Source organism: Anomaloglossus baeobatrachus, chromosome 6, assembly GCF_048569485.1.
Source record: "Anomaloglossus baeobatrachus isolate aAnoBae1 chromosome 6, aAnoBae1.hap1, whole genome shotgun sequence".
Lineage (NCBI taxonomy): Eukaryota > Metazoa > Chordata > Amphibia > Anura > Aromobatidae > Anomaloglossus > Anomaloglossus baeobatrachus.
This window is the reverse complement of record NC_134358.1, coordinates 525,062,707-525,085,609: the sequence shown is the minus strand read 5'-3', so window position 1 is coordinate 525,085,609 and position 22,903 is coordinate 525,062,707. Positions and strand designations below refer to the sequence as shown.

Below are 22,903 nucleotides of genomic sequence, written 5' to 3'. Positions count from 1 at the left end.
ATAGGATCACAAATAATTCTGTGAGGTAAAACATTTCTTAGACTCTTCACCCTCCGGTATTTTTTTTGTTGTTGTTTTTTTCCTCCCCTTCTTCCAAGAGCCATAATGTTTTTATTTTTCAGTCAATATAGCAATATGATGGTTATTTTTTTTGCAGGACGAGTTGTACTTTTGAAAGACGTCATTTATTCTGCCCCATATTGTACTGGAAAATGTGAAACAAAAATTCCAAGTGAAATTGAAAAAAAAAAGTGCAATTTCACAATATTATATTTATCATGTTCACTATATGGTAAAACTGACCTAACAATATAATTTTCCAGGTCAGTTCGAGTACGTAGATACCAAACAGTTTTTTTTTTTGTTTTTTTTTTTAATTTACGTGGTAAAAAAATATTCAGACATTTGTTCCCCCAAAAAAATGGAATTTAAATTTTTCACCATTTTCCGAGACCCATAATGTTTTAATTTTTGAGGGATCTGGGGCTGTGAGGGTTTTTTTTTGTACCCTGAGCTGAAGTTTTTACTGATACCATATCAGCATACCGTGTTTCCCCGAAAATAAGACATCCCCCGAAAATAAGACATCCCAGGAGTTTTCAGGGAAGCTTTAATATAAGACATCCCCTGAAAATAAGACATGGATGCGATCAATAATGAAGTGTCATGCAGCGGTGAAAGAGTTAAAGACACTGCAGGACACTTCATTGTAGGCAGCGGGCACCCCCAGAGGAGAGAAGACAGAAGAAAGAAGACCCCCGATCATACTCACTAGAAGCCGACCGGGAGCAAGTGAGCGCATCAAGGTCCTGCAGCGGCGGAACACACACACACACACACACAGACACACACACACACACACACACAGACACATCAGATCACACTCACTCTCACACACACACATCAGATCGCATCCACACACTCACAGCATCCAGTGATATCGCTTGCTTCTCAGCGGCGATACTGTGCGTGCAGTGACCTTCCAGGACCTGCCGGAGGATCACATGGCCGGAAGCATGTGGTATCTCCGGATGTTGTGAGTGTGTGAGCGCGTATGTGCGATATCGTCAGTGTGTGTGTGAGTGTATGCGATCGGGTGTGTGAGTGTCGGCAGAAGGCAGAGGAACACGGCGTGCAGCACAGCTGCTGGGACCGCCCACCGGAGGGCACAGGGAGAAGTGGGGTGTGTTTGTGTGAGTGTATGCGATCAGATGTGTGCGTGTATACTGTCTGATGTGTGATTGTGTGTGAACGTAAGCGATCGGATCTGTGAGTGTCGGCAGGAGGCAGAGGAGCACAGCGTGCAGCACAGCTGCTGGGATCGTGGGGTGGGTGTGTGTTTTTGTGTGTGTGTGTGTGTGTGAGTGTGATCTGATGTGCGTGTGTGTGTGAGATCTGATGTCAGCCAGACGCAGGAGAGCACAGCTGCAGGGAGATCACAGGGAGAAGTGTGTGTGTGTGATCTGATGTCAGCCAGACGCAGGGGAGGCATGCAGCACACCTGCTGGGAGATCACAGGAGGATCGGGGAGCCATACAGACGCCCTGGGCTGGTAAGTATGAAGATCCAGGGATGCGGGGGGGGGGGGGGGGATCTGCTTTTTGTGGGGGGTAAACTTACCCCAACCATGTCTCCTCAAGAATAAGACACCCCCTGAAAATAAGACATAGTGCTTTTTTCAGTTAAAAAAAAAATAGAAGACAGTGTCTTATTTTCGGGGAAACAGGGTAGATACAATGTTTTGATCGCCTTTTAGTTTTTTTGAAATGTTGCAGCGACCCAAAAAGCATAATTCTGGCGTTATTACTTTTTTCTCTTTACGACGTTTACCAAACAAAATAGTTATAGCTATCTATCTATCTATCTATATATATATATATATATATATATATGTGTATATTAATATATATTATGATAGGTTGGACACTCTGAAAAAGCAGCAATACCAATGTGTTTCTTTTTTGTTTGTTTGGATTTTTTTAATGGGGGAAAAAGGAGGTGATTTGAAATTTTGTGGGGTTTTATTGTTTACTTTTTACAGTATTTAATAGTTTCCTTAGGGGACGTGAAGCTGCGATCGCCTGATCGGCTGTACTATACAGAGCAGAGATGCAGAGATGATGATGTCCTATGAATGCTGGCTTGTAGCCGGCGTTCATAGGAGGAATGTGATAACAGGCATAGGGGCCATCAGCTGATCCTGCCTCTAATGACAACCCAACAGCACCCTGCGATCACTTAAAGGAGGCACTGATGGGCAGGATTAGTGACGCGCTTACTGTCAGTGTGTATTAAATGCTGCTGTCAGAGATTGGTAGTGGGCAACCTCTTTAAGCCAAGCTCATATTTCAGTCTGTCTATCACATCACATAAGCACTCGGCACTCCAAGTACTTCTATATTGTGTTGGTAACGGAAGGGAATCCTTCTCATGCATCCAGCCACTAAAGGCGGCGTCACACGCGTCGATATATCGTGCGATCGCACCCGTCCCCGTCATTTGTGCGTCACGGGCAATTAGCTGCCCCTGGCGCACAAAGTCGTTAATGCCCTGTCACACGTACTTACCTCCCTAACAATGTCGCTATGGGCGGCGAACATCCTCTTCCTGAAGGGTGAGGGACGTTCGGCGTCACAGCGATGTCACACAGCGGCCGCCCAATAGATGCGGAGGGGCGGAGATGAGCGGGACGTAACATCCCGCCCACCTCCTTCCTTCCGCATTGCTGGCGGGACGCAGGTAAGCTGTGTTCGTCGTTCCCAGGGTGTCACACGTAGTGATGCGTGCTGCCTCGGGAACGATGAACAACCGGCGGCATAGAAGGCAAAACGACATTATGAAAATGAACGACGTGTCAACGAGCAACGATAAGGTGAGTATTTTTGCTCGTTAACGGTCGTTTGGAGGTGTCACACGCTACGACATCTCTAACGATGCCGGATGTGCGTCACAAACTCCGTGACCCCGCCAACATATCGTTAGATATATCGTAGCATGTGACGGGGCCTTAAGAGTCCGTATAGTCCTTAGATGTCATATAACTGTCCAGCAGCTACACTGATGCCTCCACCCTGTGCCATTCATTGCACTGGTTGCACATATGTTATAGACTACATCATAAACCTATCACTCTCATCCACAAAGCTCTCCCCAGTGCTAGACTTCGGAACATATCCTCCCTCATCTCGGTCTCCCACCAGGCACAGGCATCATCTATGCTGGATGAAGGACCAAAGGGCCTCGATGCTGTTCACTCATGAAAGTCAATTCACGCTGATCAGAAATGATGGCCGCCAACAATGTTAGAGGTGTTAAGCATTAGCCACTGTTGTCACCAGACGAGCCTTTGGTGTCAGTGGTGTTACAGTGTGGGCAAGTGTGTTTAGTCAATACAGAATTGCCCTGTGTAAATGGTACAGTGACTGCCCCTATTAATGGAATAACATCATTAATCCAGTCATTGTGCCTCTGAATGAACATCACCAGCCTAATTTCATCTTCATTGACGACAATGCTCCAGCTCTTTGAGGTCACATCATTAGGGAACGGTTGGTGGAGACTGGGGGACCTCAAATGGTGCACCATCACATTATGGGTGCCAGGTCCGAGCATTCCTACATAAACAGTGTCCTGGAAAGTGGATGGTTCATTGTGGGCCAGTTGAATGGCGACCAAGGTCTCCCGATCTGACCCCTTTAGACTTATCTTTGGGGTCATCTGAAGGCAATTGTCTATGCTGTGAAGATACAAGATGTGCCGCATCTGAAACAACGGATAATGGAAGCCTGTGCTAGCATTTCTTCTGCGGTGTTGCTATCAGTGTGTCAAGAGTGGGAGAAGAGGGTTGCATTGACAATCCAACACAATGGCAGCACTTTGAACACATTTTATAAGTGGTCATAAAATTGTAAATAAATAATGAACGAATAAGCCAAGCACACCATTGTTTTTCTTGAGAAATTCTCAATAAGTTTGATGTGTTACATGCCCCTCTTCCCATTGGAAAAAATAAAGTTGGAACCAAAATGTCCGACTTAAAAATGGCCGCCATGGTCACCACCCATCTTGAAAAGTTTCCACCCTCCCATATACTAATGAGCCACAAACAGGAAGTTGATATCACCAACCACTCCATTTTATTTAGGTGTATCCATATAAATGGCCCACCCTGTACATTTTAATTTAAAAATATATTGTAGATTATGACTTATTTTTGATTATAGTATATTGGTAAATATAATGTTGTATTTAAAGGGAATCTATCAGCAAGCGTTTAATATATAATCTGAGAGCAGCATGATGAAGGAGTTGAGAGCCCGATTCCAATGACGTGTAACTTATTAGAATTTATGCTACTGTTTAAAAAACTAAGTGATTAATACTACAAACTATCTGCCTCGTGCCTCCTAGTCATGCTATTCTGTGTAACCCTGCCCCCACAGCTTTCTGTCAATGTATAGTCTACACAGAAAGCTGCCAATCAGTGGTGTGGGTAGGGTTATACCAGGCTCAGCATTCTGATCTCTGCTAGATCTCCAGCAGAGAAACCGGTGATTGTATCAATATAACAACATGCAGACCAGCAAGTGACACATTGCTGGAATCAGTGTCTCAGCCCCAGATCATGCTGCTCTCAGATTACATAACAAAAACCTGGTGACAGATTAACTTTAAGTCTCCTAACAGTCTCCCAACTTAGTGCTCTCGTAAAGAACACAGTTTACCTCCCAAGACCTCCGTTAATAGGACTCTCACCCAGCCAAAAAGGTTCCTACTGTGCACTGATGAGGGGCAAAAATCCGGAAACAGGTGTCTGCACAAGGCGTCCTCTACCTTTTGGAGAAGATTTTTGTTTGGCTTTATATCCTAAGTCAAAAGGCAAGATATAATAATAATAATAATAATAATAATACATAATTTTTATTATTAACAGATTATTGTTATTATTATAAAATTATTATATTTAATAATTATTAGATTATTATTTAATAATTATTATTAGATTATATTAATATAATCATTTTTTAATTATCAGATTATTCTTAGATTATTATTATTCTTTGATTATTATTATTAGATTATTCTTAAATAATAATAATGATAATACATAATTTTTATTATTATTATCAGATTATTGTTATTATTATAAAATGATTAGATTATTTAATTATTATATTATTAATATAATCATTTTTTAATTATCAGATTATTCTTAGATTATTATTCTTTGATTATTATTATTAGATTATTCTTACAATAATAATAAATAATAATAATTATATAATAAATAATAATAATAATAATAATAATAGGTCAATATTGACTTCTAGAAATTAACACATCTAAAAAGGTGGCACTAGAGACCCTGTTCTCTTCCACTTTGGGAAACTATTTGTATACAACATGGAAAATAAAGCGACACATTGCTATACATACAATGGTATAAGACCGGGATATTGCAGCCTCAGTCCATCCTAAACAGCGGAGTAGTTTCAGAAATCCCTTAAAGGAAAGTTTTTTTTCCTAGATTCCTGGCGAGGTTTAGAAACCGCATGTTACTGTAACCTCCTTAATACCTGTGAAGGCTATAGATAAAATAATTCATGCCTGCACGTTGTTAACATAATGTCCTGGCATTGCACACTAAGCACATTCATCCACTCAGACATCATTTGTTATAATGAAGAAAGCTGTCCACCCTCTTGGAGGCAGATAAATGATTATTGGGAAGCCGTTCTTCTATTCCAACACCGGTGCTGCGGTCAAGATCAATAGGGGCAATATCGGGTTGCCTTATGTTATGTTAAAGGAAACAGAACCACAAAAATACGATTTTGTATTTAGTTGTTTTACAAATATTACACTTGATAAAAAAATAAACAACAAAAAAGTATCTGAGAAATTATATATATATATATATATATATATATATATATATATATATTATATATATATATATATATATATATATATATATATATAGTTTAATCTCATATCCTTTGAGCCACAGTCATTAAACCGGTTGGACACTTAAGGCTCTTAGTCAATTTCTTGCATATAAATGTCACGTTAGGTATGGGGAAATACCGAGCGAATGGCAGAAAGGGAGGGGAGGAAAAAGGGGAACCCTGTGTCTAGAGAAGTGAGAGATGGTGACCCCTGATTAAACTTTCCGCTGGCCCCTTGCATCTCTAGATAGGTTCTGCACCTATGCGCCGAGCAGGATACCTAAACCCTAACTGACCCTGAACTGGGCCCTAGGTAATGAAAGGGGAGATGAGCAATAGTCAACCCCATTAAATCTTAAAGAACACACAGGGAAAACAAACAACTCCAAGATGACTTTGGGAGAACAACAACAAGTTTTCAGACAATTACAAGCCAACTGCTTACAATCTGGACTGTACAGAAAACTCTATCACCAGCACAAAGCAAGGGGTAAAGTCATAGGGATGGGACAATGCTTAGCAGCTGAAATGTAAAAGCAGGGTCCTAAAAGGGAAAGAGACAACCTTAACAGAGAAAGTACATAGAACTCCAGTCACACCACAGAAGACGGAATGGAATATCAAGGAGCAGATTGTGCAGCCAAACACAGTGACCTTCTGAAGCCGGACACTACAGGGCTGTCAGCCAACTGTGACAATAACCATGTATTAATTCTACCTGCCCCGCCTCCTCCAGCTCACAAGCCACTATGGTTGGGGTGCGCTGTGGCAAAGGCTTTTTTCATCAGGGCAGCGCCTTTCAGAAAAAAAAAAACGTTTGTAGAATCAGAAAACATAATATACTAGTAGGGGTTATATTTTCCAGCACCCGAAATATTAAAACGGGGTCCACATACAGTGGCTAAACCCTTCAAAGAAAATGTACAAGAAGACAGCGCTGGTCCACAATTTCTATAGGGCAGTGTTCCCAATTGCAGTCCTCAGGAGTCACCATCGGTGCATGTTTTTGGGATTTCCTTAGTATTGCACAGGTGATTTTTCCAACACTTGTGCAATGCTACGGAAATCCTAAAAACATGCACCGATGGGGACTCCTGAGGAGTGGAGTTGGGGAATACTGCTATAGGGGCATAGAAGCATCATACAGAAGGTTCCATCGCTTGGGACCTTCCTCTTTGAGCTAAAATGGAGACCCTCTTTACACAAGAATGGCTGCACTGCGATATATCAATTCCCCTACAGCAGAGGCTTCCTACTACTAACCTGTTTTCCAGAGGTGTCAACACCAGAAAGCGAGGACAATCAGATAATCACCCCAGGAGCTGCATTCTGAATGAGGTTTTCTCTGATGACTACTAGCGAATAAGACTAAACCTCTGACCTAAAACTGTCTACACTTGTTCTTTGTTTTATAAAAATAAAAAAAAATAAAAAAGAGGGGGGGGTCTACACATGATGTAGAGTGGGTTGTCCACCACTAGGACAACCCCTTCTGATTCAACATTTTTGGCCCAGGTAAAATAATAAAGACTATACTCTCCTACCACACCGGCGCCATTCCAATGGTACCGCAGCTTGTGGTGCGGAGGCTCACGTGGAGTTGTAACGTCATGCGAGCCTTGCGTCCAATCAGTGTTAGCTTCCTTCTCTCCGCATTTGGACCAAATGGACAATCACCAGAAAATGAGCAACGCGGCTGCACTCACTTCCTGTTTAACTCGTTTAGTCTGAAAGCGGGAAGAAGGAAGCTGGCGTAGATTGGACGCGGGGATCATGCCACCCTTTCCATGAGCAGTGTTTGTTATGGTAAATGATTCCCATTCCAGCCAATTGGGCTGATCTACAGTACCGGACACAGATAGACATGGCCCCATCGTTGGGGAGGAAAAAAACAAATCCTGCCAAGCCTTATGTTCCTTAAAGGGTTTGTTTCAATGGATCTATCCAGAAAGTAGTAATATGACCATGTCAAGGAGGCCTCTAGAGTAGAAGAAATTTAGAACAACGCATTATAATGAAATATCACCCTATAGTATGTGAATTTCTGCAGACGAGAGAAGGAAGCAATGTGATGATAGAAATGCGGCTCAGGAGCTGAAAGTACAAGCTGCGATGCACAAATTGGACGTTTCCTCAGGTTCCGTGTTGTCATTGGGATCCCACATGTATCTTAACTAAGTTTTTGTACAATTTCGACTCTGTACAGGAAAAACCTCACACAAGAAAAACATCATAAGGGTTGAGATGAAACCACAAGCAGGACCGCAAGTGGAACAGAACTATAAATTTACTTGATTGTGGATTAGTTGGGACGGTTATAATCCAAAGGCTTGTATCTTAGTCTCCAGTATCGGAGTGAGGAATGGTGTTATCCGCCAGAAGAATTACATTCCGAGGACATCTTTTCGGAATGTGCGACACTCATCAACCCTTTGCCTGCTATTTATACAGTACTTGGCGGCACCGGTGGAGCTTACTTTGCCCATTTGGCGCACGTGGGGTTAAGACTACCCATAAAACAAAAAATGTCAGTGGTTATGGTCTTACTATAGGAATACTGATTTCCATGCCTGCGACCAGCAGATCTGACCCAAGCCAATTTGTGCTCAGAATCCAATGTCTTCAGCACTTTTTAATGTTGGTTTAAGAACATGTAACAGAAGATGTGCAAAGTCGCCATCAGGGAGAAGGGGTTTGCTTTTGCAATGTTTTATGTTCACTAATGTACATAATGTTTTGTTTCTTAATCTACTGCTGGATAGTCACCACTGCGCTAAAATGCAGCCAAATCCCTGCCAAGAAGTGGAAATCGAGATTGTAAATGGATTCCAAAATACTCAGCGCTCTTAAGAATTATTCAGTCTTGAGACACCTAAGTATTCTTAAGAGGTTTGGATGTACGTTGGATTAGATAAGACCGAGCGCCAAGGAGATATCCCATGCACTTAATGAATAAGTGAAGTCCCGATGTGACATTAATATGGAACAACGGTTGCAATACTATGGAGCGGACCGCTCTGGTTAACCGTAAGTGCACCACTTTCTATATAAGGTGGAGACGGACAACCAAGTTTGAAATAGCACCTTACATATCAGAGAGCGTCTGGAGACCAGAAACTCTACTGTATGTACTGTATTTTCCGCCGTATAAGATGACTTTTTAACCCCTGAAAATGTTCTCAAAAGTCGGGGGTCGTCTTATACGCCGGGTGTAGTCTTATACGGCGGTGTATGGTGCAGTCATGGCTTTACACACAATAAAAGATATTCTCACCTGTCCTCCGTGCCCGCGGTGCCTCTTACAGTCTGCAGGCACACAGAGCCCACCGTGATAGCGTCCGGTGTACGGCGCGGCTGCTGCAGGATGTCGTCATAGCATTACGGTGCCACAAAGCCTTCAACTGCAGTAAAGCGCTGATAGTAGCGGCAGCCCTGTGTATTGGGCGCGCTTTACTGCAGTTGAATGCTTTGTGGTGCCGTAAAACATTCAACTGTAGTAAAGCCTTTATGACAACCTGCAGCGGTCGCTATGTTCACGCTATCACGGAGGGCTCTGTGTGCCTGCGGACTGCAAGAAACAGCTGGATGCAGAGCGGGCACAGAGGAGAAGTGAGAATATCTTTTATTGTGTATAAACAACAGCACATAGGGGGCAGAAGGGAACCAGCAGGACCATGTTATTAAACAATGGGCTCATTACTGCATGGGACATTACAGCAAGGACATTATTAAACAATGGGGACATTACTATACAATGGAGACATAACAGCAGGGGAGATCACTATACAATGGGGAAATTACAACAGGGGACATCACTATACAATGAGGACATTACAGCAGGGGGCATCACTATAAAATGGAGACATTACAGCAGGGGACATCACTATAAAATGGAGACATTACAGCAGGGGACATCACTATAAAATGGAGACATTACAGCAGGGGACATCACTATACAATGGAGACATTACAGCAGGGGACATCACTATACAATGGGGACATTACAGCAGGGGACATCACTATACAATGGGGACATTACAGCAGGGGACATCACTATACAATGGAGACATTACAGCAGGGGACATCACTATACAATGGAGACATTACAGCAGGGGACATCACTATACAATGAGGACATTACAGCAGGGGACATCACTATACAATGGGGACATTACAGCAGGGGACATCACTATACAATGAGGACATTACAGCAGGGGACATCACTATACAATGAGGACATTACAGCAGGGGAGATCACTATACAATGAGGACATTACAGCAGGGGAGATCACTATACAATGAGGACATTACAGCAGGGGACATCACTATACAATGAGGACATTACAGCAGGGGACATCACTATACAATGAGGACATTACAGCAGGGGACATCACTATACAATGAGGACATTACAGCAGGGGAGATCACTATACAATGAGGACATTACAGCAGGGGACATCACTATACAATGAGGACATTACAGCAGGGGACATCACTATACAATGAGGACATTACAGCAGGGGACATCACTATACAATGAAGACATTACAGCAGGGGAGATCACTATACAATGAGGACATTACAGCAGGGGAGATCACTATACAATGAGGACATTACAGCATGGGACATCACCATACAATGAGGACATTACAGCAGGGGACATTATTAATTAAACAATGGGCTCATTACTGTATGGGACATTACAGCAGGGGACATCACTAAACAATGCGCATATTACTCGGGTAGGCTTACACTCGAGTATATACGATATATCCCAAACTCTATATTTTAACTGGAAAAGCTGGGGGTCGTCTTATACGACAGAAAGTACGGTAGCTGTCTCGACACAATGAAAAATTACTGATAATAGAGCAGCTGAAGACTTCAATACCAACTTCTAAAAGGCGCTCATTAGAGGGGCTCAAATCCCACCAAGAACAACATCTTGGAGGAGTTTCTATGTTCTTCCCTTGTTTGGATTTCTTCCAGGTACTTCAAAGACATACTGATTGGGAAATTGGACTGTGTGCCTTAATAGGGACAGTGATGATGATGTCTATACAGCGCTGTGGAATCATTGGCGTTATATACACGAGTAAAATAGAATAAATGAAAAATTACATAGACAAAAAGCAGCGGAGGAGGAAAGAGCAGGGGGGGGGGGCATGTCATCTGCAATTGTGGGCATATCTGCATTCCCTCCCAAAAATAACAATTTTATATAGCTTTTTTTATTTCAAGGATGTTGTCTCATAGATGGTCAAAAATGCAAAATGCTGGTAAAAACAAACAGCGTTGTAATTTACGTCTTATAAGCAGTCCACTGCGTTCTCGAGAATGCAGGGGTCTTATTATTCTATTGTTATTGCTAATTACTTAGGATACTGGCCACTTCTGCAATACAAAAAGAGGTTTTCCAGCAGCACATACGGCAATATAAAATCAGTCTTTATTCCATTATTATTTAAAAACAGGGCATCAATGTACAACAGGGGGGAGCCATTCCCTCATAACCCTGGTTGTTAAGAATCGCTTACACGTATCGGACGTATTGTCCTTATTCATAGCTTACTGCTGCTAAGAGTAAAGACAATACGTCCAAAACGCGTGAGCGAATCTCAACAATGAAGTCAGACATGTTAGTGTTTATTAGCATTGTATGTCAGACTTCATGAACTGTATTTGGCAGTAGAGACTGTCAGCAGCCCATGTTATTTTCATTGATATTTATTCATTTAGGGCTTTTTGCTCTGAATAACTCCTTTCCTGTGGCATGGAAATGTTTGGGCTTTGGACTTGCACAGGGCTGAGCATCACTCATACCCAAGCATAGCTCTGCTCGCTTGAGTGGTTTGCACTCATAACTCACTTCAACTTTGAACCCACACTCTGTTTGTTTTTTAGTCTGTGTTCAAACCCGAACTTTAAACATTGAACTTGAGGTTCGCTCATCTCTAATCCTAACCACACGTCAAAATCCACAATATACTACCTCAAAAGGTGCAAGCTGAAGGTTTTACAATGGCCCTCACAGTCCCCTGACCTGAACATCATTGAATATCTGTGGCTAGACCTCAAAAGAGCAGCGCATGAAAGACGAGCCAGGAATCTCACAGAACTGGAAGACGAGCCCAGAATCTCACAGGACTGGAAGACGAGCCAGGAATCTCACAGAACTAGAAGACGAGCCAGGAATCTCACAGAACTGGAAGACGAGCCAGGAATCTCACAGGACTGGAAGACGAGCCAGGAATCTCACAGGACTGGAAGACGAGCCAGGAATCTCACAGGACTGGAAGACGAGCCAGGAATCTCACAGGACTGGAAGACGAGCCAGGAATCTCACAGGACTGGAAGACGAGCCAGGAATCTCACAGACCTGGAAGACGAGCCAGGAATCTCACAGACCTGGAAGACGAGCCAGGAATCTCACAGGACTGGAAGACGAGCCAGGAATCTCACAGGACTGGAAGACTTTTCCAAGGAAGAATGGATGAAAATTCCTTAATTAAGAATTGAAAAACTCTTCGCTTTTAAATGCTTTTTGTAGCCAGCCGTGATACTTGCCAAAGGGGGTGCCACTAGGTACTAACCATGCAGGGTGCCAAACTTTTGCATTGGCCCATTTTCCTTTTTTTGTTAATTTAAAAATGTAATAGATAGAAATAAACATATATTTTTGCCTAAAATACAAATGAAGTGAGTCATCTTTAACTTTATGCCTTGTAGGCCTCTTTCACACGTCTGTGCAAAATACACACGTTTTGCATGGTCCGTGGTGTAGGTGTAGATGTATGTGCGTGTGTTTGTTCATCATGTGCTGTCAGCATGCTATCCGTGTGACATCCGCATAGCATATGGACAGCAGGAACTTCTATACTTACCTGTCCATTGTGCTGCTGTGTCTGCCGCTGCTGCTGCTTCCGGTCCTCAGTGCAGTGAATATGCAATGAGCATAATGAGAGGGGGTTTGGAAACAAGTGACAGCAGTGCTGGAGACATCAGCGGTGGACACAGGTGAGTATAGAAAAGCATTTTATTTCACAGAGACACTGTTTTCTCTGGTACATCTCACACAGAACACATCAGTGTGCAATCCATGTCTACGTCTGGAGCACACGGACACACGTATGCTTCACACAAGCACATGGTCCATGGGAAAACATGCATGTGTGTGCAAACCCATTGATTTTAATGGGTCTACAGGTGCCCGTGTTTCACATGTCACACGTATCTGAGACACGGATGTGTGCAAAGGCTTAGGGGTACTTTACACACTGCGACATCGCATCCGGAATATCGTCGGGGTCACGTCGTTAGTGACGCACATTCGGCGCCTGTAACGACATCGCAACGTGTAAATCCTTGTTGCGCCGATAACGATCGCAAAAGTGTCGAAAATCGGTGATCTGTGTAGCGTCAGACATTTTCATAATGTCGGGTCGACCGCAGGTACGATGTTGTTTGTCGCTCCTGCGGCAGCACACATCGCTGTGTGTAAACCCGCAGGATCGACAAACATCTCCTTACCTGCGTCCCGACGGCAATGCGGAAGGGAGAAGGTGGGCGGGATGTTATATCCCTCTCATCTCCGCCCCTCTGCTTCTATTGGCCGGTCGATTAATAACGTCGCTATGACGCCGAACGCACCTCCCCCTTGAGGGAAGGATAGTTCGGCAGTCACAGCGACGTTGCCGAGCAGGCATGTGCATGTGAAGCTGCTGTAGCGATAATGTTCGCTACAGCAGTAATCACCACATATCTCATGTTCGATGGGGGCGGGTACTACCGCGCTTGGCATCGCTAGCCGATGGTAGCGATGTCGCAATGTGCAAGGTACCCCTTAGAGATCATTTTATCTTCAACTGGATAAGCAATTCACAGTAAGGCTACTTTCACACATCCGGTTTTTGCTCTGCGGCACAATACAGCGCTCTGCAGAAAAACCGCAACAGTTTTTTTTTTACGCCGGTTGCGGGATTTTTTTGCATAGACTTACATAAGTGCCGTATTGTGCCGCATGGGCTTGCGTTCGGTCCGGTTTTTGCCGCATGCGACAGATTTAGCCGATGCCGCGGCCGGATGGAACAATGCCTGCAAAGTTTTTTGCTCCGACAAAAAAAAACGCATCGCACCGCATCCTACCGCTGCGGCGCATTTTTCAATACATGCCTATGGACGCCGGATGCGGCGCGATGCGGAGAAAACCGCATCCGGCCGCCGCATGCGGTTTCTTCCACTGCGCATGCTCAGTAGCATGCCGCAATCGGAAAAAAACGGACGGGCCGCATGTAAAAACTTATGCAAAGGATGCGGTGTTTTCGCCACATCTGTTGCATAGGTTTCACAGCCGGATTGAGCCGCACTGCACAAACCGGATGTGTGAAAGTAGCCTAACGGTAATTTTGACCAGGGATGCCCAAACATTTGCATACCACTTTAGTTTATGCTGATCAAACAAGAGTCCTGCAGCTGTTGGGGAACCTCCAGCATTAAGTGCCACCAGATGAAATAGAGCTAGATCCTCATGAACCCTCCCCCCTTCACACCCCCACACACACACACCTTTTGTATCTTCCCACAATTCTGACCCCCTCTGGCTTCCAACACTGGTTATATTGGTTATCATTTATCAATAAAATGCCAAAATTACAAAAGAAGAGCATGCAGAATGGAGATGTCGCTGTAAATAATGATGTTGATTTATGGGTCGTTCATCATATAGTTTAGTAACAATCCTAATATAGCCATCAAATTATATACCAAACTGAGATAATACAGACAAATCTGAATTGCTACTTAGTAGATGTCACATAACTATCAGAAGATGAACGTTTGTGGTCAGATCCAGACCCTGGGGGTGGAGTTGGCCTAGAAGACACGACAGGAGAAGACCGGTACTAAACATGTAATATCATAGTTCTGGGGTCCCGGCACAGATTTTGCATTGGGGATCAGGAGCTAAGACTGATTATATTTCTTTTATGCTTTGTTATATCTACAAATGTTGTCATACCGGCCGGGCTTTCAGATGTGGCTCCATGAAGACCCTAAAAAAATAAACTCAGTAGGCCGTGATACCCTACAACAACCATTTATTCTAAGAATAATATTTTCTCACCACCTCAATGTGCGTCCCTCGGGTTCTCTGCCCAATTTCGCTCATGTGCCTCATGATAAACGAGCAGTTCCCAAAAAGCAGGTGTATTTTTTTCCCCCTTTCTAATAGAATTATAGACACAGGAAATTGGCTACTCCATCAGCTCGCTTGTTGAACAGTACTTTTTGATTATGACAGTAATTTGGAAAGCTGGAGAACATGAATCACGGCTCGTATAGTCTACGCTTCGCCCCGACAACCCCCTCGCGGTATTTTATATAGCTCATTTCTGCAGTATTAGCTGTCATTTTTCTTCTCCTGTCAGCAGAACAGACGTCTCATTTGTCTATTATTGTAAGGCGCTCCTCTTGTCTGTGACTTTCCCCAAACATTGGCAGAGGGCTGCTCTTAGCCTCCCTCTTGTGGGACTGCAACCTGTAATTTTAATAATGTAGCCTCCGCGTCCAGGCATACCAAGGTGATGTGTTTTTATTGCGCACCAATGAACACAAATTAGGGCGATGTCAGCAACCACCCTGTGTTGACAGCGGGCCGGGAAGCAATCTCCGCAGTGTATGGTTTCTATCCTGGGAATGACTTGCACATGTTTGTATTGGGATGGATCACGTATAGAAGTGCCTTGGCTTAGGGGCGGCACATACTCACATCATCGGCCAGGGCTGTGGCGCTGTGGATAATGGGCTGGGGGTTCTCTTTCTCGTAGTAGTGCAACTTCTCATGTATCTGCGGAAGAGAAGAAAACAGAAAAGTTACTCTCAAGTTTTGGACTAAAACGTTACTGTTTGATCATGTTCTTCCCAAACTACGAAACCTCCATTAAATTAATATTATACTAGTGCTGAAAGCAAGAGGGAAACATTTGCATATCTGACAGGGGGTGAACGCTTTCAGCACAAAATGACTGCTCAAACTAAGCACAGGAGCTTGGTGCACCCTTCGAGTAGTACCTTAAAAGGAACCGGTCACCATGCACCTCCTCAATCTTGTGCGATCCATCGCCGTCCTCCTGCCCAGCCTTGTGTGCACGACGCGTCCCACGTCGTTCACAAAGAGGCCACCATTGCGCTTGTCCGCATGCGAACTTTGATCTGCCCAGCTGAGGGCAGAGCAAAGTATCTTAATACGCAGGCGCAAGAAAAGGTCAAAGATCCCCCGCGCATGCGCACTACATACTTTGACCTGCCCTTAGGAGGACGGCAATAGCACAAGATGGAGGAGGCGCTGGACTGAGAGCAGTGACACCCATCGGACCGGTCCGCTCCTTAGGGGAGTATTATCAAGGTGTTTTTACATTATACAGACTCGGAGCGGCCTGGGCTCTTATATACAGTATTCTGGAATGCTGTATATAAGAGCTCAATAGTGCTGGCCACAGTTTATAGAGGAAGAACCTGGTGACAGGTTCCCTTTAAAGCCTACTTGACTTGTAAGCTAAGCTAAGCTTGTACCATAATTGCCCGTTCTGGCTTAACAGGAGCCACCGAGGAGGAGGGAAGCCAGATGGAAAATAGTAGTAGGGAAGGTGCTTTGATCGCTTTGGTCACGCCAAGGGTGCAACGAGCACCTATGCTTGGTTTGAATAGTCATTTTGTGCTGACAGACTCACTTTAAAGGGGTTGTCAACTAGTAGGAAACCATTTTCTCATTCCACTTGTTCCGCACCGTAAAAATAAATATGCCTATACTCACCTCCGGAGCGGCTGTGGTTCCAGCAATATTTGAAGCCGTATTCCCGGGGCCAACGTGACATTGTTTTGACACGCGTGCCCCTGCGACTAAATCAGAGCCCAGTGTTAGTCTATCCATCTTCAGACATTTGAGCAGGATGCGAGTGCAGTGCTGACTTTCTGCTCACACGTTTGAAGGTGGGGAGAATGAAGCTGGCACTGTTTGGTCGAGAGGCTCGCGTGTCATAACAATGTCAAGTGGGCCCCAGGAACGTGACGCTTCAGATATCGCTGGAACCGCGGCCGCACCGGAAGAGAGTATAGGCTTATTTATTTTTACGGGGGCAAACAAGGGGATTGAGAAAAGGGTATCCAAGTAGTGGACAACCCCTTTAAAAGGGAATATATCATCGGGTTTTTTCCTACCTCATCTAAAAGTAGCATAATGTAGGGATAGCAACCCTGATTCCAGCGATTCTGTCATTTTGAGAAGATCCCTGTTCTATCTGCTGCAAATATAGCGTTCTACGAATGTTGAGCTCTCTATAACCCTGCCCACAGCACTAATTGGCAGCTTTCTGTTTTCAAGAAGCTGCTAAATCAGTGGCGAGGGTGGAGTTACACAGAGCTCATGAATATGCTTGACTACCTGGCAGCAGGTTTACTAGCTCTTTAATGATTATCTTCTACTGATAAAACTGTGGTTTTATCAAAACTACAGGCAGCAGCCCAGTAAGTGACACATCGCTAGAATCAGGGTCTCCTTCTCCACATTATGCTCCTCTCAAATTAGACTGTAAAAACTTGGTGACAGATGTGGTTTAAGCAGCTGGTGTAGGGAGACTTCTAGGCATTTCAATGCTATCTTGGAAAAAAAATGCAATTATTCTCTTCACAGGGAAAGAAAACAGGGTGCATGCATCGCCACCACATATTGTAAAGTGCTACGGCATATGTTGGCGCCATAGAAATAAAAATTATAGAACAAAGCCAGTAATTGTGAGAATTAAAACATAGCTTTAATCAAGTTTTATATAAAAACTATGAAAACATATTATTAAAAAAAGGTTGTTAACCATGTCAAGGAATTATACTGTGGTTGCTACCGCCAACTCCACAGTGTCTTGACCTACTGAGGCCATAAACATACTGCCCAAAGCACAACAGAATGGGATACAGCTGTGTGTTGCAATATTAAATATACACAATTATGGATTAGTCAGTAATTCAGACATTTGTATTACGAGTCACCCTATCAAAGCACAATTGCAAAGCAATGAATCACTATGGCAGGAGACCCAGGAGGACCCCACTGCTGACACAGACATAAAAAAGCTAGACTACAGTTTGCCAAAATATACATGATTAAACCAAAATTCTTCTGGGAAAGCATCTTTTGGACGGATGAGGCCAAGATAGAGCTTTTTGGTAAAGCACATCATTCTTATGTTTACCGAAAATGGAGTGAGGCTTAGAAAGAAAAGAACACAGTACCTACAGTCAAATATGGTGGAGGTTGAAAGATTTTTTAGGGTTATGTTGTTGCCTCTGGCAGTGGATGCCTTTACTATGTGCAAGACATCATGAAATCTGAAGATTATCAAAGGATATTGGGTCACAATGAAGTGCTCAGTGTCATAAAGCTGGGTTTGCAGGATAATGACCTCAAAAATACTTCAAGAAGCCCCCAAAAATGGATGGAAACAAAGCGCGGGAGAGTTCTGAAGTGGCAGCAATGAGTCCAGCTAAACCCCATTGTACACCTGTGGAGAGATCTTAAAATTGCTCTTGGGAGAAGACGCCTTCAAATATGACCTGGAGCAATTTACATTAGAAGAGTCCAAAATTAAGAGGTATAAAAAGCTTGTTGATGGTTCAGCAAATGACTCCAGTTGTTAATTGCAAAGGCTGTGCAACGAAATATTAAAATAAGGGTGCCAACAATTTTGTCCAGCCCATTTTTGGAATTGTGTGTAAAATTTGTATTTTTTTCTTCGTTCTTTTTTTTTTTTTTTTTTTTTTTGTATTGTTCCAATACACACAAAGGAAATAAACATGTGTATAACTAAACGTGTTATTGCAATACTTTTCCGGGAGAAATACTTCATTTTCTGGAACAATTTCAAGGGTGCCAACAGTTTTGGGGCATGACTGTATGCCAAAAGCCTAAATGGCCAAATCCATCTAGGAGACTCTTCTATGAAACCAAACCCTTATTCCAAGGGGTTTGTAGATAAGAACAGAAGAGGTAGAGAAGGGTAAAAAATGAAACGTTAAAAAAAGGTTTCCATCAAACAAAGCCGGACATAGATATGCGTTCTTTTTTGTCTGCTATCTCTCCCGATTCTTCCATACGCATAAGCTGTTAGCTCAGACAAGCATTCATGTGATTTCAATAGGGAGAGAGGAGAACGCAATTGTCAGACAGCTCTGGCAGTTGGATAGCTCTGCTGAAAACAAAAGAATCAAGCACTTAACTTCCAACTGCCTAATACTTCTCTACGGTCGGAAAGCCTCTACGGTCGGAAAGCCTCCACTGCCGGAAAGCCTCCACTGCCGAAAAGCCTCCACTGCCGAAAAGCCTCCACTGCCGGAAAGCCTCCACTGTCGGAAAGCCTCCACTGCCGGAAAGCCTCCACTGCCGGAAAGCCTCCACTGCCGGAAAGCCTCCACTGCCGGAAAGCCTCCACTGCCGGAAAGCCTCCACTGCCGGAAAGCCTCCACTGCCGGAAAGCCTCCACTGCCGGAAAGCCTCCACTGCCGGAAAGCCTCCACTGCCGGAAAGCCTCCACTGCCGGAAAGCCTCCACTGCCGGAAAGCCTCCACTGTCGGAAAGCCTCCACTGCCGGAAAGCCTCCACTGCCGGAAAGCCTCCACTGTCGGAAAGCCGCTACTGTCGGAAAGCCGCTACTGCCGGAAAGCCGCTACTGCCGAAAGCCGCTACTGCCGGAAAGCCGCTATTGCCGGAAAGCCGCTACTGAGGGAAAGCCGCTACTGTCGGAAAGCCGCTACTGCCGGAAAGCCGCTACTGTCGGAAAGCCGCTACTGCCGGAAAGCCCTAATACACGTCAGATGGATAGCCAAACTAATATATGGGGAATTAAGACATGATATGGAGATTTGGACATGAAGTGTCCAAAAGAGGCCAACGGTGATCATCTCTGCAAGAGAAAACGTGGGAATGATAAGGAGGGGGGGGGCTGAATCAATGGGTAAGATTATTAGTGTTGTATTATCCGTAGAAAAATGAAAATCTATCAGACTAATCCACTTGCCAAAAAAATGCTGCTGACCTGTCGTTGCCAATAGATCTGTAAAAATCACCATTCACAGAAGCTCAGTTACAAATCCAAACTATACAAAAATCCACATAAAACACGGGGACTGATTGATGAAAAAAAATAGAATTTCCATTCCCACTAAACCGTCTATGTTTATAGAAGTGTTTAAGATGTGATTTGGGTATCGCAGCCGTACCTTCCACAGACCCAAGTCACCTGGTAGGACCCTACTATGGGAAATGTACCAAGACCCATTTGTCATTACTGTCTGCTGAAGTGTTACATATGAAGTCAGGTGGAAAAAATGTGTGCAATGCAGATTAAGCCATAGAATAACAGGGAATATGAGTGTGTTCTGTGTCGTGCCACCATATTGCAAAAGTAATCATTTCCAATGGCTTGTCTGAAACTACAACACTTTATGGTTCTACCTTTGCAAAGAGATTACCACCTTACCTAGTAAATGTGCCATTATTTCATTTCCATTTTTTCACTTGGCTACTAGAATTGTTTCTGTATTGGAACTGAATTTTGTGGAACCTGGGAGGTATTCATATAAGAAAGCGAGAGCTGACGTGCGTGCAGACAATGATGTCATTGTGACTTATCGGACGCCACCAAATTCACCGTGACTTCATTGCAAAGCAATAAAGAGTCGGGAGTCGAGACAAAGGTCAGAAAATAAATATCTACGCTAAATATACATCCCCATGAAACCTGGCGAAAGGTGTGCAATGTTCACAGCTTACATGTCACGGATGACAGACAGTCATGTGGTTTCTGGCCATAGAAGGTCACAGCGTCTGGCTGCGCAGAATGTTCCCTGACTTTCCATTGTTCCTGCTGTCAGTATTCATTGGTATAGATAGCTTTCCTGCTGTATTCATCTCTCCCCCTTTTGGACCCAGTAAGAGCTCGCTTTCCACCCAGATGCCGATCATCAGCATTCTCTTGGTGTTTAAATACTCCCATCTTCCTTGGACTGGTGCTGGTGATATTTTCAGTTCATTCAAGCCTTGCTTGCAAGCAGGTGGCTTTACTCCTCTGTGGTATTGTTGCTGAACCTCTACCCGAGTCATCTGTAGATAAGTAGTTCATGCATTTTCCCCGTGTGTCCCCCCATGTGTCTTCCTTTAGCATTTAGTGGGGTTGACGAAGACCTCATCCCACCCATTCCCTATTTAGGGCCCAGCACTAGGGATACCTAGGGTCAGGTATACGGCTCGGCGCATAGGTGTGAAACCTATCTAGGGTGGTGAGGGACCCCAGGGACCAGCAATAGGTTTGCTTAGGGGTCACCATCTTCTCTCTCCCTAGACACAGGGTTTTCCTTCCCTTTCGCCACTCACTTGGTACTTCCCCGTAGCTAGCGTGACATTACATTGACATATTGCAGATTTTGGATCCAAAGGGCAGGTCAATTTCCATTGTGGATTTTCTCTGCAATGAGATTTCTCATTTACGCGGAAGATGTAATACTCTGCGGATTTTCTGCAAGTAAATCAATAGCGGAAAATCCGCTACATGCATGCCTCCTGGCAACGTACCAGAGGTTTATCACTGCTAGTCACCTTTAAATAAATTCACAAACAAAAAGCTAAGTCAGGTGGATTAAACGGTTCTAACACTATCAATTCTCATTAAACATACAAAACCTTGCGAAAGTATTCGGCCACCTTGAATTTTTCAACCTTTTCCCACATTTCAGGCTTTAAACATAAAGATAAAAATTTTAATGTTCTGGTGAAGAATCAACAACAAGTGGGACACAATTGTTAAGGTGAAGGATATGATATTTTTGGCCCCTTTAAGTTACTACTTTGTAGTGTCACCTTTTGCTGCGATTACAGCTGCAAGTCACTTGGGGAATGTGTCTATCAGTTTTGCACATCGAGGGACTGAAATGTTTGCCCATTCTTCCTTTCCAAATAGCTCTAGCTGAGTGAGGTTGGATGGAGAGCGTTTGTGAACAGCAGTTTTCAGCTCTTTCCACAGATTCTCGATTGGATTCAGGTCTGGACTATGACTTGGCCATTCTAACACCTGGATATGTTTATTTGTGAACCATTCCATTGTAGATTTTGCTTTATGTTTCGGATCATTTTCTTGTTGAAGACAAATATCCGTCCCAGTCTCAGGTCTTTTGCAGACTCCAACAGGTTTTCTTCAAGAATGGTCCTGTATTTGGCTCCATCCATCTTCCCATCAATTTGAACCATCTTCCCTGTCCTTGCTGAAGCAAAGCAGTCCCAAACCATTATACTGCCACCACCATGTTTGACAGTGGGGATGGTGTGTTCAGGGTGATGAGCTCTGTTGCTTTTACACCAAATATATCGTTTGGCATTGTGCCCAAATAGTTCGATTTTGGTTTCATCTGACCAGAGCACCTTCTTCCAAATTTTTTGTGTGTCTCCCAGGTGGCTTATGGCAAACTTTAAACGACACTTTTTATAGATATCTTTGAGAAATGGCTTTCTCCTCGCCACTCTTCCATAAAGGCCAGAATTGTGCAGTGTATGACTGATTGTTGTCCTATGGACGGACTCTCCCACCTCAGCTGTAGATCTCTGCAGTTCATCCAGAGTGATCATGGGCCTCTTGGCTGCATCTCTGATCAGTCTTCTCCTTGTTTGACATTAAATTTTTGAGAGACGGCCGGGTCTTGCTAGATTTGCAGTGGTATGATACTCCTTCCACTTCACCATAAAATGAAAATTTTTAATCTTTATGTTTGAAGCCTGAAATGTGGGAAAAGGTTGAAAAAGTCAAAGGGGCCGAATACTTTTGCAAGGCACTGTAACTCCAGGAGACTTCTCAAGGTCGGTGATGTCAACACATTACTGCTCCCGAGAACTTCAGAGCCTCACCAGCGGTAATAGAGTG

At 43.7% G+C, this 22,903-nt stretch overlaps 1 protein-coding gene across 3 annotated transcripts in view; it reads right to left on the bottom strand.

Annotated features, from left to right (window-relative positions):
• The window catches only part of MPP7 (MAGUK p55 scaffold protein 7), a 534,209-nt gene that overhangs the window by 186,974 nt on the left and 324,332 nt on the right, over positions 1 to 22,903 (bottom strand). For all 3 annotated transcript variants that reach the window (XM_075315522.1, XM_075315524.1, XM_075315523.1), the window contains exon 5: positions 15,715 to 15,792. In XM_075315522.1, the coding sequence (XP_075171637.1) occupies positions 15,715 to 15,792 (78 nt within the window). The remainder of the gene's footprint in view (positions 1 to 15,714; positions 15,793 to 22,903) is intronic.